We start from the raw sequence: 12,317 nt of genomic DNA, 5'->3' as shown, positions 1-12,317 counted from the left end.
CTTCTCTGGTTTTTTATGATTTGCATGAAATTATATGACACTTAATAGCCAATAAATGAAATATTTATAAAATAAAAAGAGATGCATTTATATTTCTATACGTTTTAAAATATGTATCACATGCAAGATTAGTACATTTTAGGTAAGTGGAAACAAAAAACTTTAAAAGCAATTTTAGTTTGTTTTTTTAAAACACTATATTAAAACACTTATTAATGGTTGAATGTGATGATCTTACATAGTCAACATTTTTATTTTATTAAGATTTCGTTTCAGCCACTATTAAAAAGTATGTAATTTGCTGGTCTGGGTATCAAACCCATTCAGCGTGTATGTTCTTTTCAGCATCACTTTAAATGGCCTTTATCTTTATTGTGCATCATATTAAACAAACAATTAAAAAATAAAGAAATAGAATTCTATTCATAGGAACACATCACTACAATAGCTTGCCATACAACGGCGTTAACTCAATTATTTCTAGACGTCTACACTAATAAGATTTGGGTTTAAGTTATTTTTCCATTCTAATTTTGCTAAATAAAACATCGAATAAAATATAAGAAATAGAATGTTACCTCTGAAACATGACATTTAACATGTAAATGTACCATTTGCTGTCTGATTGCCTATATAAGACGACGTTTTATTTATACTGTAAATTATTTCATAGAGACCTTGAAGAGATTGTCTACTATTATTAGTTTTTCACCTAAATATGAGGTTAAGAAAGTGTCAAGGCTTAAATCTTGACTGTGGCGATTTGTTTCTTCGAATCATGTCATTATATTTCTAAATGAAATGCACTTTTCACTAAAATACAGCGAAAATAGACTGGAAATAATGGCCTATGCATGGCAGAATTATTATTTACAAAATCATATCCGATCATATAATAACTGGACTGTAAATAAAGCGGTCAAATTAAGCACTCAAACCTGATATATGTGTCTCATGTTCAGATTACCGCTAGATTGAGCGACATTCTTGAAATACAAACATTCAGCAAAACGAAACAAATAATAAGATGCATTTGTGCCGTGATATCATTAGCCTACAGAGGATTTTTGTTTTCGTCTTGCCTTCGCCCAGCTGAAGAAATCCGAGGAGCAGCATAGGCTATGACAACAGTAAGGCGACTGCTTATTATGTGAAAAAGCTCCAAATTGCTGGTTATTCGACACCCATCTGCTTCCAATTGAACAGCAGTCAATATTAGCCATGTTCTAAAGTCGCCCTGAAAACACAAACATTATCATTTCAGCGCATTTATCTTACTGCTGAGCGTCAACAGCCATTAAATAAAAATAAAAAGCGAGAAGCTAGCCTATGTAGGCCTATATTTGAGAATAAGTAGACTAATAAACATAGGCTACAAATATTTTAAAGTCAAGATATGTCATCGACGCGCATTTTACCTTTAAAACAGAATAATCCTTCACGAAAAAAAAAAATATCTTCGCACCGAGACAGTGTCAATTGTATTTCACACCGAGCTGCACTTTTCATTTCTGCTTTAGCTCGCGGACTGACTGTAACGCGCGCGACTCTCTCTCTCTCGCTCTCTCATGGCATGATCTCAGCTCCTTGGAGGCGTTTTGCTGTTAAAACCTCTCGTTTGGCGCACAATTCCCAGATGAATGTCCTCACGAGTTTTGCGTTTGGAAACGAAGGTTGTCTGATGCGAAATACAGCTTTTCATAATCGTTTTATCTGTGCGCGTGATGGGAAAAAACGTGGAAGTTTCATAAATGAGACGCGAAAAGATAACAAATAATTATTTAATTATATTTCACATTAAATTGTATGTAGACATAATAGAGGAGCAATCTTTATTTATAGGGGTAAAATTAAGATAATATGTGACCAACAGCCCCCTGAGGCGACATTATAAGACTTAGTATAAAAAATAAAAAAAATAAATGAACAGGGCAATATGAAATTTGTGGGTTTAAAACACACATAGTTTAGGCTACTATTGTGGTTTTAGAGTTACATGCATTTGTTTCGATTTTTTATTTGCTTTTTCGAATTGAAATATATCCTATATATTTTATATTTTGAATTAAAATGTGTTTACCAAGCAGATTTTATTACAGCTATATAGTCGTGCACAAAATGTCATGTTTTTTTCCTGGTATAAATTTATAGTTTGTAAAAACAGTTAAGGGAAAATTAGATTTGTAAACAAATTTGTAGCAGATAAATATTCCATTAAATTATATTTTATTTTATAGAGATTTTCATCGATACAAATCTTTGCAAATTATCTTTACAGAAAATGTAAGTTTCTGTCTTAGAATTTCTTCATTAGGCTATATTTAGGCCTATAACTGTAGCTTATCAGTGGTGAATTATGTAAAGTTGGTGTCCATATGGCAGAAATGTAGGCCTACTGTAAAATTCATGAGGCTTAAATTAAAACAGTTACAGCAGTTTAAACAAAACTTCTAAATACAAATATCGCGTCCATGATGTCCACACAGAGTTACAATCTTAATTTCTGTTCGCTTTACCTCAGACAAAACGTTTCACTCATGAATCTAAATAAAGTTGTTATAAATTATCCTTCCGCTCCGACAAAAAAAAACGCGTGAGAAAGCGGGTTCAAATCAGTTAATTCAGGAGTTTTCATATGTCAAATGTTGACAAGCATGATGCATGCGCGCGCGAGTTGCAATGATGTCACAGCGAGGGGCGAAGGGACCAGAGATTCGTCCAGCTCTTTACAGTGCTAATAAAGAGCACCTTCTTGAGTTATCCACAGCAGTGAGTAGGACAAGCGCAGGGAGAGAGAGGGGGAAAAGCCGCTGTAGTGATTGATATAACTAAATCGAGCATCTGGGAGGCTTTACGCGTCTTTGACGTGCGCGCGTGGTGAGCCTTGAGTTGCGCTATTGACAAAACACTCTTTATTGAGCAATCCGGGGCGGACATAAGTGCTGACTGTCCGCAATTGACAAGCAGAGGAGCAGCCAGGGGGGGCTTGGCGCTTGATGATGTCTTTTCTTGCGGGTCACTGAGAGGAATCAAACTTATCTACAAAAGGAGGACGCAGGTACAGGTGCTGCGCTCGAGTCATGGACGGCGCGCTGTACCACTCACAGGGAATAATCGGCGCCCCTTCGGCTTCGACGGGAGCGAGCATGATGGCGAGCACCAAACCTCTAGCGTTTTCGATCGAAAGGATTATGGCCAGGACACCCGAGCCAAAGTCGATACCGTTCCCCAACTTGTTTCACGCTCCCGCGGGGAAAGCGGAGCCCAAGCAGTCTCCCGCGCCGCTGCACTGCATGGTCCCCCTCGTGCCCCTCGCCTGCGAGCCGCCTCATAAACTTCACGTCAATGGATTAGACCACGCTGACGCGTTTTCCTACAACGCGAACGAGCTGCTGAGCATCGGCTTGAATTACAAGAATGAACAGCCAGGCGCGACGCCATCGGCCATAGGACAGTACAAACTCTTCCGGCCGCGCGTGGTCAACCAGGCGTCGTTCCACGCCATGGGCGCCGCCGTCTGTTACCTGAACTGCGGGGAAAGCGCGTGTCCGCCTCACGCGGGTTTTGTGAACCTGCACCCCATGGCGTCGTACCTCCTCAACGCGCCGCTGCACGCGCGCCAGAAGAGCCTGTTCTCCTCGGAGAAGAGCAAACCGGACAGGTGTGCTCCTCCCGGCGCGTCTTTTAAGGAGCTTTCTCACTCTCACCTGCACCATTACATGAAGGAGAGCGCGCACATCTTGTCGGAGAAGCTGTTCAAGAACTCCGCGGCCAAATTAAACAGCGGTTCTGCTCAAACCAAACCAAAAGTGTTCACCTGTGAAGTTTGTGGCAAGGTGAGACGAGCGAGATCGATCTTCTATTTTAGCACAGATTGCATCCTGCACTTTTTTTTAACGCGATTTGCAATTTTCAGGTGTTCAACGCGCACTATAATTTAACACGTCACATGCCGGTTCACACGGGCGCCAGACCGTTCGTTTGCAAAGTGTGCGGCAAAGGTTTCAGACAAGCGAGCACTCTGTGTCGCCATAAAATCATCCACACTCAGGTAATCAGGATTTTACAAATAACTTTTAAAATCACATTACTGCTGCTGGTGTAATATCTTAATTTATTAACCTACACTGAAAAGCTGTGTAGAAACATTTTTCATTTGCTGATAAATTTGTTACAAAGAAGCGTCAAGTAACACATTTAATCAGATGTGAAATTTCGAAGTAGAAAAAAACGCAATTGTATTTTCTTGTCAAACGTAGAATACTCTAGTAATATTTGTTTTATTTACATCTTTTGAATTTTTTTTAAAGTGTACTACTATTTTATTGGTAGATACAATATAGTCCTAAAGCCTATTTGACGCATTAATTGTGTTTATTTGTTTTAATCCAAAGAAAATAAGAAATTAGAAATCAGAATTTATGTCTGTTTTATGCAATTTTCAAGTAGGCGTAAAATATAATAAAATCATGATCTAAAAGCATGCTTGTATATTTTCTTTGTCTGTAGCTATTAAAATATTTATTTCTTAAGACGTTTTAGATTTTTATTCATGACGAGATAATGGTTTAAATTTAAAAATCTATAAAGGTTAAAATAAAAATAGAACGGAAAAATCTGCAATCCCTATTTATCAAATTTTCAATAATAATAATAATGAAATATAATTTCGGAGTCATTTCCGTTTAACAGTATTCCGTTTTATTTCAGTCAATAATAGCTTTAGCTTTATTGTGTGTGTGATAATGTTTCTTCTCCATTTGTTTGCAGGAAAAACCGCATAAATGCAACCAATGTGGCAAAGCTTTCAACCGAAGTTCAACTCTCAACACTCACACGCGAATCCACGCGGGATACAAACCCTTCATCTGTGAGTTCTGCGGTAAAGGATTCCACCAGAAAGGTAGCTGTTCTAAAAGGGATTCTATATTCGTCATGTAAATTAAACAACAATATAGATAGATGGGTAGATAGATTATTATTGTTTTTGTGGCATGTTTTGTGGGATTTGCTTCTCACAATTTTTTTTCTCTCTCTCCAGGAAACTACAAGAACCACAAACTGACCCACAGCGGAGAAAAACAGTTCAAGTGCAATATCTGCAACAAAGCCTTCCACCAGGTGTACAACCTCACGTTTCACATGCACACGCACAACGACAAGAAGCCTTTCACCTGTCCGACATGCGGCAAGGGTTTCTGCAGGAACTTTGATCTTAAGAAACACATTAGGAAACTGCACGACATTTCCCCAGGACCCCGCTCTCCATCAACACCCCCCGCGAGCCTGGAGGCGCACTGAACCTTCTCTGCGTCCCGGGAAAACAAATGTATTATTATTATTAATAATGATATTCGCGCATGCAACGTTTTAATATTTTTTTAAATGTATTTTTGTAATTATTTGTATGATTTTGAGGGACCGTCATCTTTGTTGAAGCTCGTCTGTGACTGGTAGATTATTACATGATTCTTTTTACTCTCAGGGTAACGACAGTCTTATTTATTTGAAACGGTACTGTTGTCATTAACTTAAAGAGAGTAATCGAAACCCGTATATGAAACATTAATTCTCGTGACCGCTGTGTATTTTAAACCCCATTTTATATGTTTATTATTTATACAGTTATTTGTATTAGCTATACTGTTTGCCAACTGTAAACGTTTTGTTAGATCAATGTGAATATATATATGCAAGGTTTGTTGTAAATTTCCAATGACATTTGAGCTGTCAAAAAGATTATAAAACATATGATAAAGGGGGTGAGGAATCTAAATAAATAAAACATATCTTATGCTATATATTTTTTTTTCTTTGTGAATACAAGCAGACTGCGTTTTTATAAGACGCATGTTATTAAAAAAAATATGGGAATAATAGATCATATCTGAGAGATGAGACAATATAAATATGCATATCCATTAGGGTCTATGCAATGACGGTTATTTCATATTTTAGTTTAACTAAATAAAATCTAAATGCCATAATCAGTATCATAATTCTAGTGCTCTTTTCTTGCACTAATAGAATTGCAGAAATTATAGGCTATCTGTAAAGATGCTGTGCGCACATTGTGAAGAGAAAAGGCCCCCTCTGGTGGACGAAACAAAAAGGGCACATATTTAGTATTTAGGGAAATATATATATTAGTATTTATAACCGGTCAATTTATATTTCCCTTTATGGGAAAGAGCCCACTGCATTCATAATGGTACTAAACAGGTGCTGAGATTATGGCCAAAAGTTGCCAAAGCTCAGTGGCAATTGATCAGATTTAAAAAGGTTGCATGTAAAATTATTTTATATTTAATGTATTGATATCTTATATGTTTTTAAGAGATTATAATAGTGGTTTGTATTAAGATTTATTGGAATATAGATGCCAGTGATTTGGTTTAAATCGTTAATAAATAGATCTCGAGGGATTGTGGTGATGGCCACCCATAAACTACTTCAGCACCACAGGACTGAACAGCTCCCGATATTATATTATCTAAATATTCTCTAAATGCAAAAACTATATCCCATAATGCCTGACGTGAGCGACTTGCAAGGCAACACGGTCCTGATATTCATCTTTGTATTCTTCTTTTACAAGTTTCTGCACAATCACATTCTAATTCAATTCAACCTTTTTGTTAATTTGTGTAAAACGTCAATTTCTATTATTACTATTATTATGGGTTAGACAATTTAAGGAAAGCTACCGCACCAAAAAAAAATTATGCAGTATGCATATTTAAATGCATTGGCCTATTTATTGGCATAGCCTACTGAATTTTGATTTGTCGTAAACCTAATTCTGTTTCCTACATCTATTCTCGGTGTCTGTTACGTATTTTGATTCTCTTTCACAGCCGACAGAAAACGACTGTACAAATTGTATTTACACCAAACAAAAGAATATTAGGGAAAATGATTTGTTGGTATTTGCTCCCTGTCTAATCTGTTTAACGCGAATAGTCTGTTGTGGTTTTAATAATAACATCGCAAGATATTTTATGAACTTGAAGAACGAAGAAACAAACAAAACTGAAAGAGCAGATTTTACCTCATCGCTCTTTGCGACACAGTATTTGGACTAGGAGAGCGCGAAAGGGGCGGGGCCTGTTTCCTCCCGCTATCAGTCAAAAAGCGGCGACGCGACGTCGAGGGCACGCGAGGAGGCAGATCCGCGTTCTGGGTCGGGATTGGTGGGAACTAATCCAGGGCTTAGACTGCTTCACTGAAACTGAGATGCTATCCCGGCAGAAATAAATATATGTGCTGTAATCTACACCCCATGGATAGGTCTGGTTAGCGCCACATTATTTGCCTGAAGTATTGAAACAGGTCAATCCCGTCGCGTTATTCTTCCGTCATTTATGTTCACGCGACACATTCACTCATAAGAGCTGCGGCAAGAGTTATAAACCTCCTGTGCATTTTATACTACATTAATCTGATTATTCATCCGGTGCCACGTTGTAAGTGCTAGGAAACTGCTTAAATCTAAAGGTACAGGTATAAAACCCGGCATGCAGTCAGCAGTATTGGGCAGTTATTTACTAACTTGATTAATGTAATAATATTAGTTTTTGCAGTAGTGTAACTAATTACTAATAAGATTTCAGTAATAATTTTAAAGTTACCATTCAGAAAACAGCTTAGTTAGTAATTTTTATGCCTCAACCCAGCTGATTGAAGATCCAACAATCACATAATTCCTAGATTTATTTTCATAATTTTCAGGTTACACACATGCAATGTCCCCAGTGCCGGAGACAAGCTTGGAATATGGACAAGCTTGTATTCAGCAGATAGAAATATTGCATTTTATTGATTTTGAGAGGGAGAAAGATGATCTGAACATTGATTTGTTCTGACATTACATCCCACCCACATCCCTCTGATCAGCATGTGGTACATTATATTACTAAATTTAAAAATCTTTTTGGAAAATTAAACAGTTTCTTACAAACTTCTGTGATTTGATAAAATACACAATGAAATATAATCATATATGGGTAACAGAGAAATTACAATTAGCTTCAAGCTACAAATGACAATTAATGAGACACTTCTACTTGAATGTCACTATCAATCACTATTGTGTGTTTAACTTCCGACTGCGATCCAATGTGGATTTTGGTCAGATGAAGAGACAGAAATATGAAAAATTCTAGTAAAATTCTAGAATCATTTTATGTGGAAGATACACAATTACAACTTGTGGGGCGTGAAGAAAAAGTAATGTTGTAGTGTAACTAATTACTGTTGCAAGAAAGTAATATGTAAATTAACAATATTAACTAGTAATGACTAATATATTACATTCTTTGAGAAACAAGCCCAAAACTGGCAGTCAGTCACTTGTTGCTAATAAGCAGCAGGAAGTCAACCGTACAGGGCTGTTTCTGTGTAACTATGATGTTTTGAGGCAAATGTCTGCATGTTTATTTCTCACATTAGTTTTCTATGTTGGTTTCAAACTAAAGGACATTTTTTACTGAAAGGTTCATAGCATTTTTCATACGTAAATATCACAATGGAGTAAGTTGTCACATGTGGTTTATGTTTTTGGTTTTATGTTATTTAAATAGCCTTCTAAATATATTTTTTTAATACCAGATTTTGAATGCATTTATTTTGGATATATATATTTGGATATATCCTAAAATGGTATTCTTCTCATAAGTGTGATAACATGCCCCACTGGCTAATAACAGTTGAAATGTTCAAGCTGCTTTTTATTTAATTATTCATTTTTTTAGACTTGGAGTTCAGTGTCTGACTCTAAAAAGGTCATACTTTAAAAAATATCCTCCCTCTAAGAAATATTCACTCAAGTAAAAAGTGTGACAACTAGCCCCGGTTTATATACATGCATTCAACATTAAAGTGATCCATTGTTTTACTGACAGCTTAGTTTGCAATGCATTACAGTCTTTTTTTTCCTTAAGAATGCAAACCACATTCCAGGTGCTGTCTGTTTATTGCAGCTTAAATGTGATCATATGACATATGCTACTCTTTGAACTGAAGTTTTTAAAGAGCACAATTACATAATGTACAGAAATGGTGCATTAGTTGTTGCTAACTGAACAGCAGGATGTGATTAAGCTGGTCCAGTCATGCTGCATCTCGTGACGTGAGGATCCAGGGCCGAGGGTTTCAGGGCTGTTTGCTGTCAGCGGAGGTTTCAGCATCACCATCATCATCCACCGCGAGGATGTCAACGTGTGGGAGAGACGTGCTCCTCTGGCACCACGACACACCAGGGAGATCACAGCAGCTGGGCACAAGGTCTCCAACAGACGAGGCATCCACAATACAGCTTTACGATTCTCTCCGAAAAACAGCCGAGCTCCTGGAGTTGAACTGGGAGGAGCTGAAAGGTCACACGTGCTTGTGCGCCAACAAAACCTAATATATATATCTCCGAATCATCAGGAATCTTTTATCAATTGGACTGCTCCATCTTTCAGTATCAAACAATGTGCAAGTCCAACATTTAACTGGGCCTTGTTTATAAAACATTCGTCACCTGAAAAGATGGGGACTACTGTAACAGACACTTACAAAACTCCATTGCTGCCCCGGAAAAGCAACCTGCATCCACTGTTCATGTAATGCTGGGTTCTTTGGGAAGCTGAACAAAGTTATCTTTCCCTTACAACCAAAAACACACTTCTCTTTGGAGACATTCTTCTCTAGCAAGTCCAGTGCAGTGCTGCCGACGATGTAAATAACCATCACTAGCCAACTATGCTTTTGTGTGCACGTGCTCTTTTGGGAGAAATGCCCATACAAGGAATCCCACCCTACATGATGTCATGAAAGGCTATTTTTTCTGAAACTTTGGCCATGTTTAGCATGAGAATCCAACACTTTAACCAGATAATATTACTCAGAATGCATGAAATAGCCTTTAAATTGATTAAAAGTGGAAGTAAGAACATTTATATATTTATATTTATAACTTTTTATTTAAGAATGATAATAAAAAAAGAATCTGTTTTGAACATTGATAATAATACTAAATGTTGATTTACAATAAATCAGCATATCAGAATGATTTCTGAAGAATATTGAGACACCGAAGACTGGAGTAATGATGCTGAAAATTCAGCTTTGATCACAAGAATAAGTTGTAATTTCAGTTATATTCGAATATCGACTTTAAAGATTTTAAAATATTGTTTTTACTGTTTTTTTATCAAATAAATATAGCCTTGGTGAGTATAAGATAATTTTTTTTAAAAATTAAAAAAATTATTAACAACCCCAAACTTTAATGTCTTTATAATACATATCTTTCCTTAAAGGTCCCGTTTTTCACGCTTTTTGAAGCTTTGATTGTATTTACAGTTTGCAATATAACGTGTTCATGTTTCGCGTGTAAAAAAACACAGTATTTTTCACACAATTCACCTATCTGTATACCGCTGTTTTCACTGTCATAAAAACGGCTGATGACTTCCTTGTTCTATAAAGTCCCTCTTTCAGAAATACGTAACGAGTTCTGATTGGGCGAGCGGTTCCTGTGTTGTGATTCAACAGCAGCTGAGCGCAGGCTGCCCTCCTGGAAACGCAATTGGACTAGTTTTGAGAATCAAGTGGGCAGGAGCCTGTGCTGGAGATGTACTTATAATCACAGGAGCGTTTTTACTGACGAGATGCGCATGAAAATCGAATTCGATTTTTTTGAACAGCCCTAACATCTAGTTAACAAAGCTTAACAGCGTTGCCCTTTGTGTAATAAGTTACAGAAACTGTTAAACGCACCAACTTAAATAATAAAATACCCTTACCGGTTGTGGTCCATAAACAACGCCTTCTCCTGAATAATCTTTGTGCGAATCCGGCATTAAACTGATTGAGATTGAGGAAGCTGTCCTCAGCAAAATGTGCTACACATAGTTTTACATGTGGATTATAATTTTCGGGAACCGAGTTAAACATAAATTGTAGCCATTAATCTCCAAGTACAGCGTCCCTGGGAAGCCCAAACAAAGATGATTGGACTCCGAGATGAAAATAACAGCGTTTCGACGACATGGTGACAAACACAAACGCAGCTCTTCCTCTTCTCCGTCGGAGCGCAACAAGACCACGCCCCCCTGTTTGTGTATTCATGTGGGCGGAGGTTAGTCAAAAAACTGTTTTAGTGACGTCATTAATGCAGGAACTAGAGGGATGTAGTCCAAACGGGTCGTTCATTGTAGGCGAATTCTGTTAAATAAAATATCTCCCTTGGCATTGAACTTTGAGCTTTAGAATTTTACAGATATTATTTATACTCTGTGACGAGTGGGGCGGGGCCGAGGGATGTGGGAACACAAGCGAGGCCGGTTTAGTGATTGGGAAATCAGCTGATATTTAAAAATAATCAAAATAAACACAAAACAGCGCATCAGCCCCTCGCGGACGACTGATGCGCACATAATAAAACCAAAACATAAACTAAAGCCCAGGCCTGATCCTCTCTCATCCGTCACTGTCGTCGCTCCAGTTTTATATCCTTCCATCTCCTCTGTGGGACTCGAGACCGGTGGTGGGTCGCACGTGTCGCTCATTTCCCAATCACTCCACCGGCCTCACTCCTCGTTCCCATGTCCCTCGGCCCCGCCCCACTCGTCACATACTCTAACAACAACATTACACACTAACTAAAGTTTAAAACATGGGATCACGAAGAACGGGACCTTTAAATGTTAGTGCTATCAAATGATTTATTGCATCCAAAATAAAAGTTTTTGTTTACATAACATATGTGTGTGCACTGTGTATATACACACATGAATGTATATATTTAAGAAAAAATGTTACGTGCAAATAGACGTAAATACATGTAAACATTTTTTAAATATATTCTGTATGTATTTCTTTATATATTCATAATAAATATACACAGTACACACGCATATATTATGTAAACAAAAACGTTTATTTTGAATGTGGTTAAACACAATTAATCGTTTGACAGCACTAATTAATATACATATTTTAATTTTAAATAATTTGTCATATATCTTTTAGTTCTTCAGTGTTGTTGTGAATATATAAATCATATTTTATTTTTCCTTGTCAGTGTCACAATTTATCAAATGAATGCATTGATCTGTGTTACTTATTTAATAAACAAAATCCTGCGATTAAATAATTAATAAATAAATACAAATGGTTACAAAAGTTGCGAAAATCCCCATTCTGCTGTTATACATTATGTTGCCCTACTTTTTGGGTCTCTTAGTGTGTCCTTTCCCACTTGATATTTCTGGTAGTTGCATGAATGAAAACCTCATTTCATATTTGTAATTTGACAGCACATTGGT

The 12,317-nt window shown here is 37.0% G+C and overlaps 1 protein-coding gene across 1 annotated transcript; it reads left to right on the top strand.

Annotated features, from left to right (window-relative positions):
- Positions 1 to 2,698: 2,698 nt before the first annotated feature.
- Positions 2,699 to 5,806, top strand: LOC132124907 (fez family zinc finger protein 1-like). Its single transcript, XM_059536061.1, has 4 exons — positions 2,699 to 3,836; positions 3,917 to 4,051; positions 4,771 to 4,903; positions 5,042 to 5,806. The coding sequence occupies exons 1-4, from the start codon at positions 3,081 to 3,083 to the stop codon at positions 5,299 to 5,301; spliced, it is 1,284 nt and encodes a 427-aa protein (XP_059392044.1). The 5' UTR covers positions 2,699 to 3,080; the 3' UTR covers positions 5,302 to 5,806.
- The last annotated feature ends 6,511 nt before the right edge of the window (positions 5,807 to 12,317 follow it).

Source organism: Carassius carassius, chromosome 43 (assembly GCF_963082965.1).
Source record: "Carassius carassius chromosome 43, fCarCar2.1, whole genome shotgun sequence".
Lineage (NCBI taxonomy): Eukaryota > Metazoa > Chordata > Actinopteri > Cypriniformes > Cyprinidae > Carassius > Carassius carassius.
This window is presented reverse-complemented; position numbering and strand designations above follow the sequence as displayed.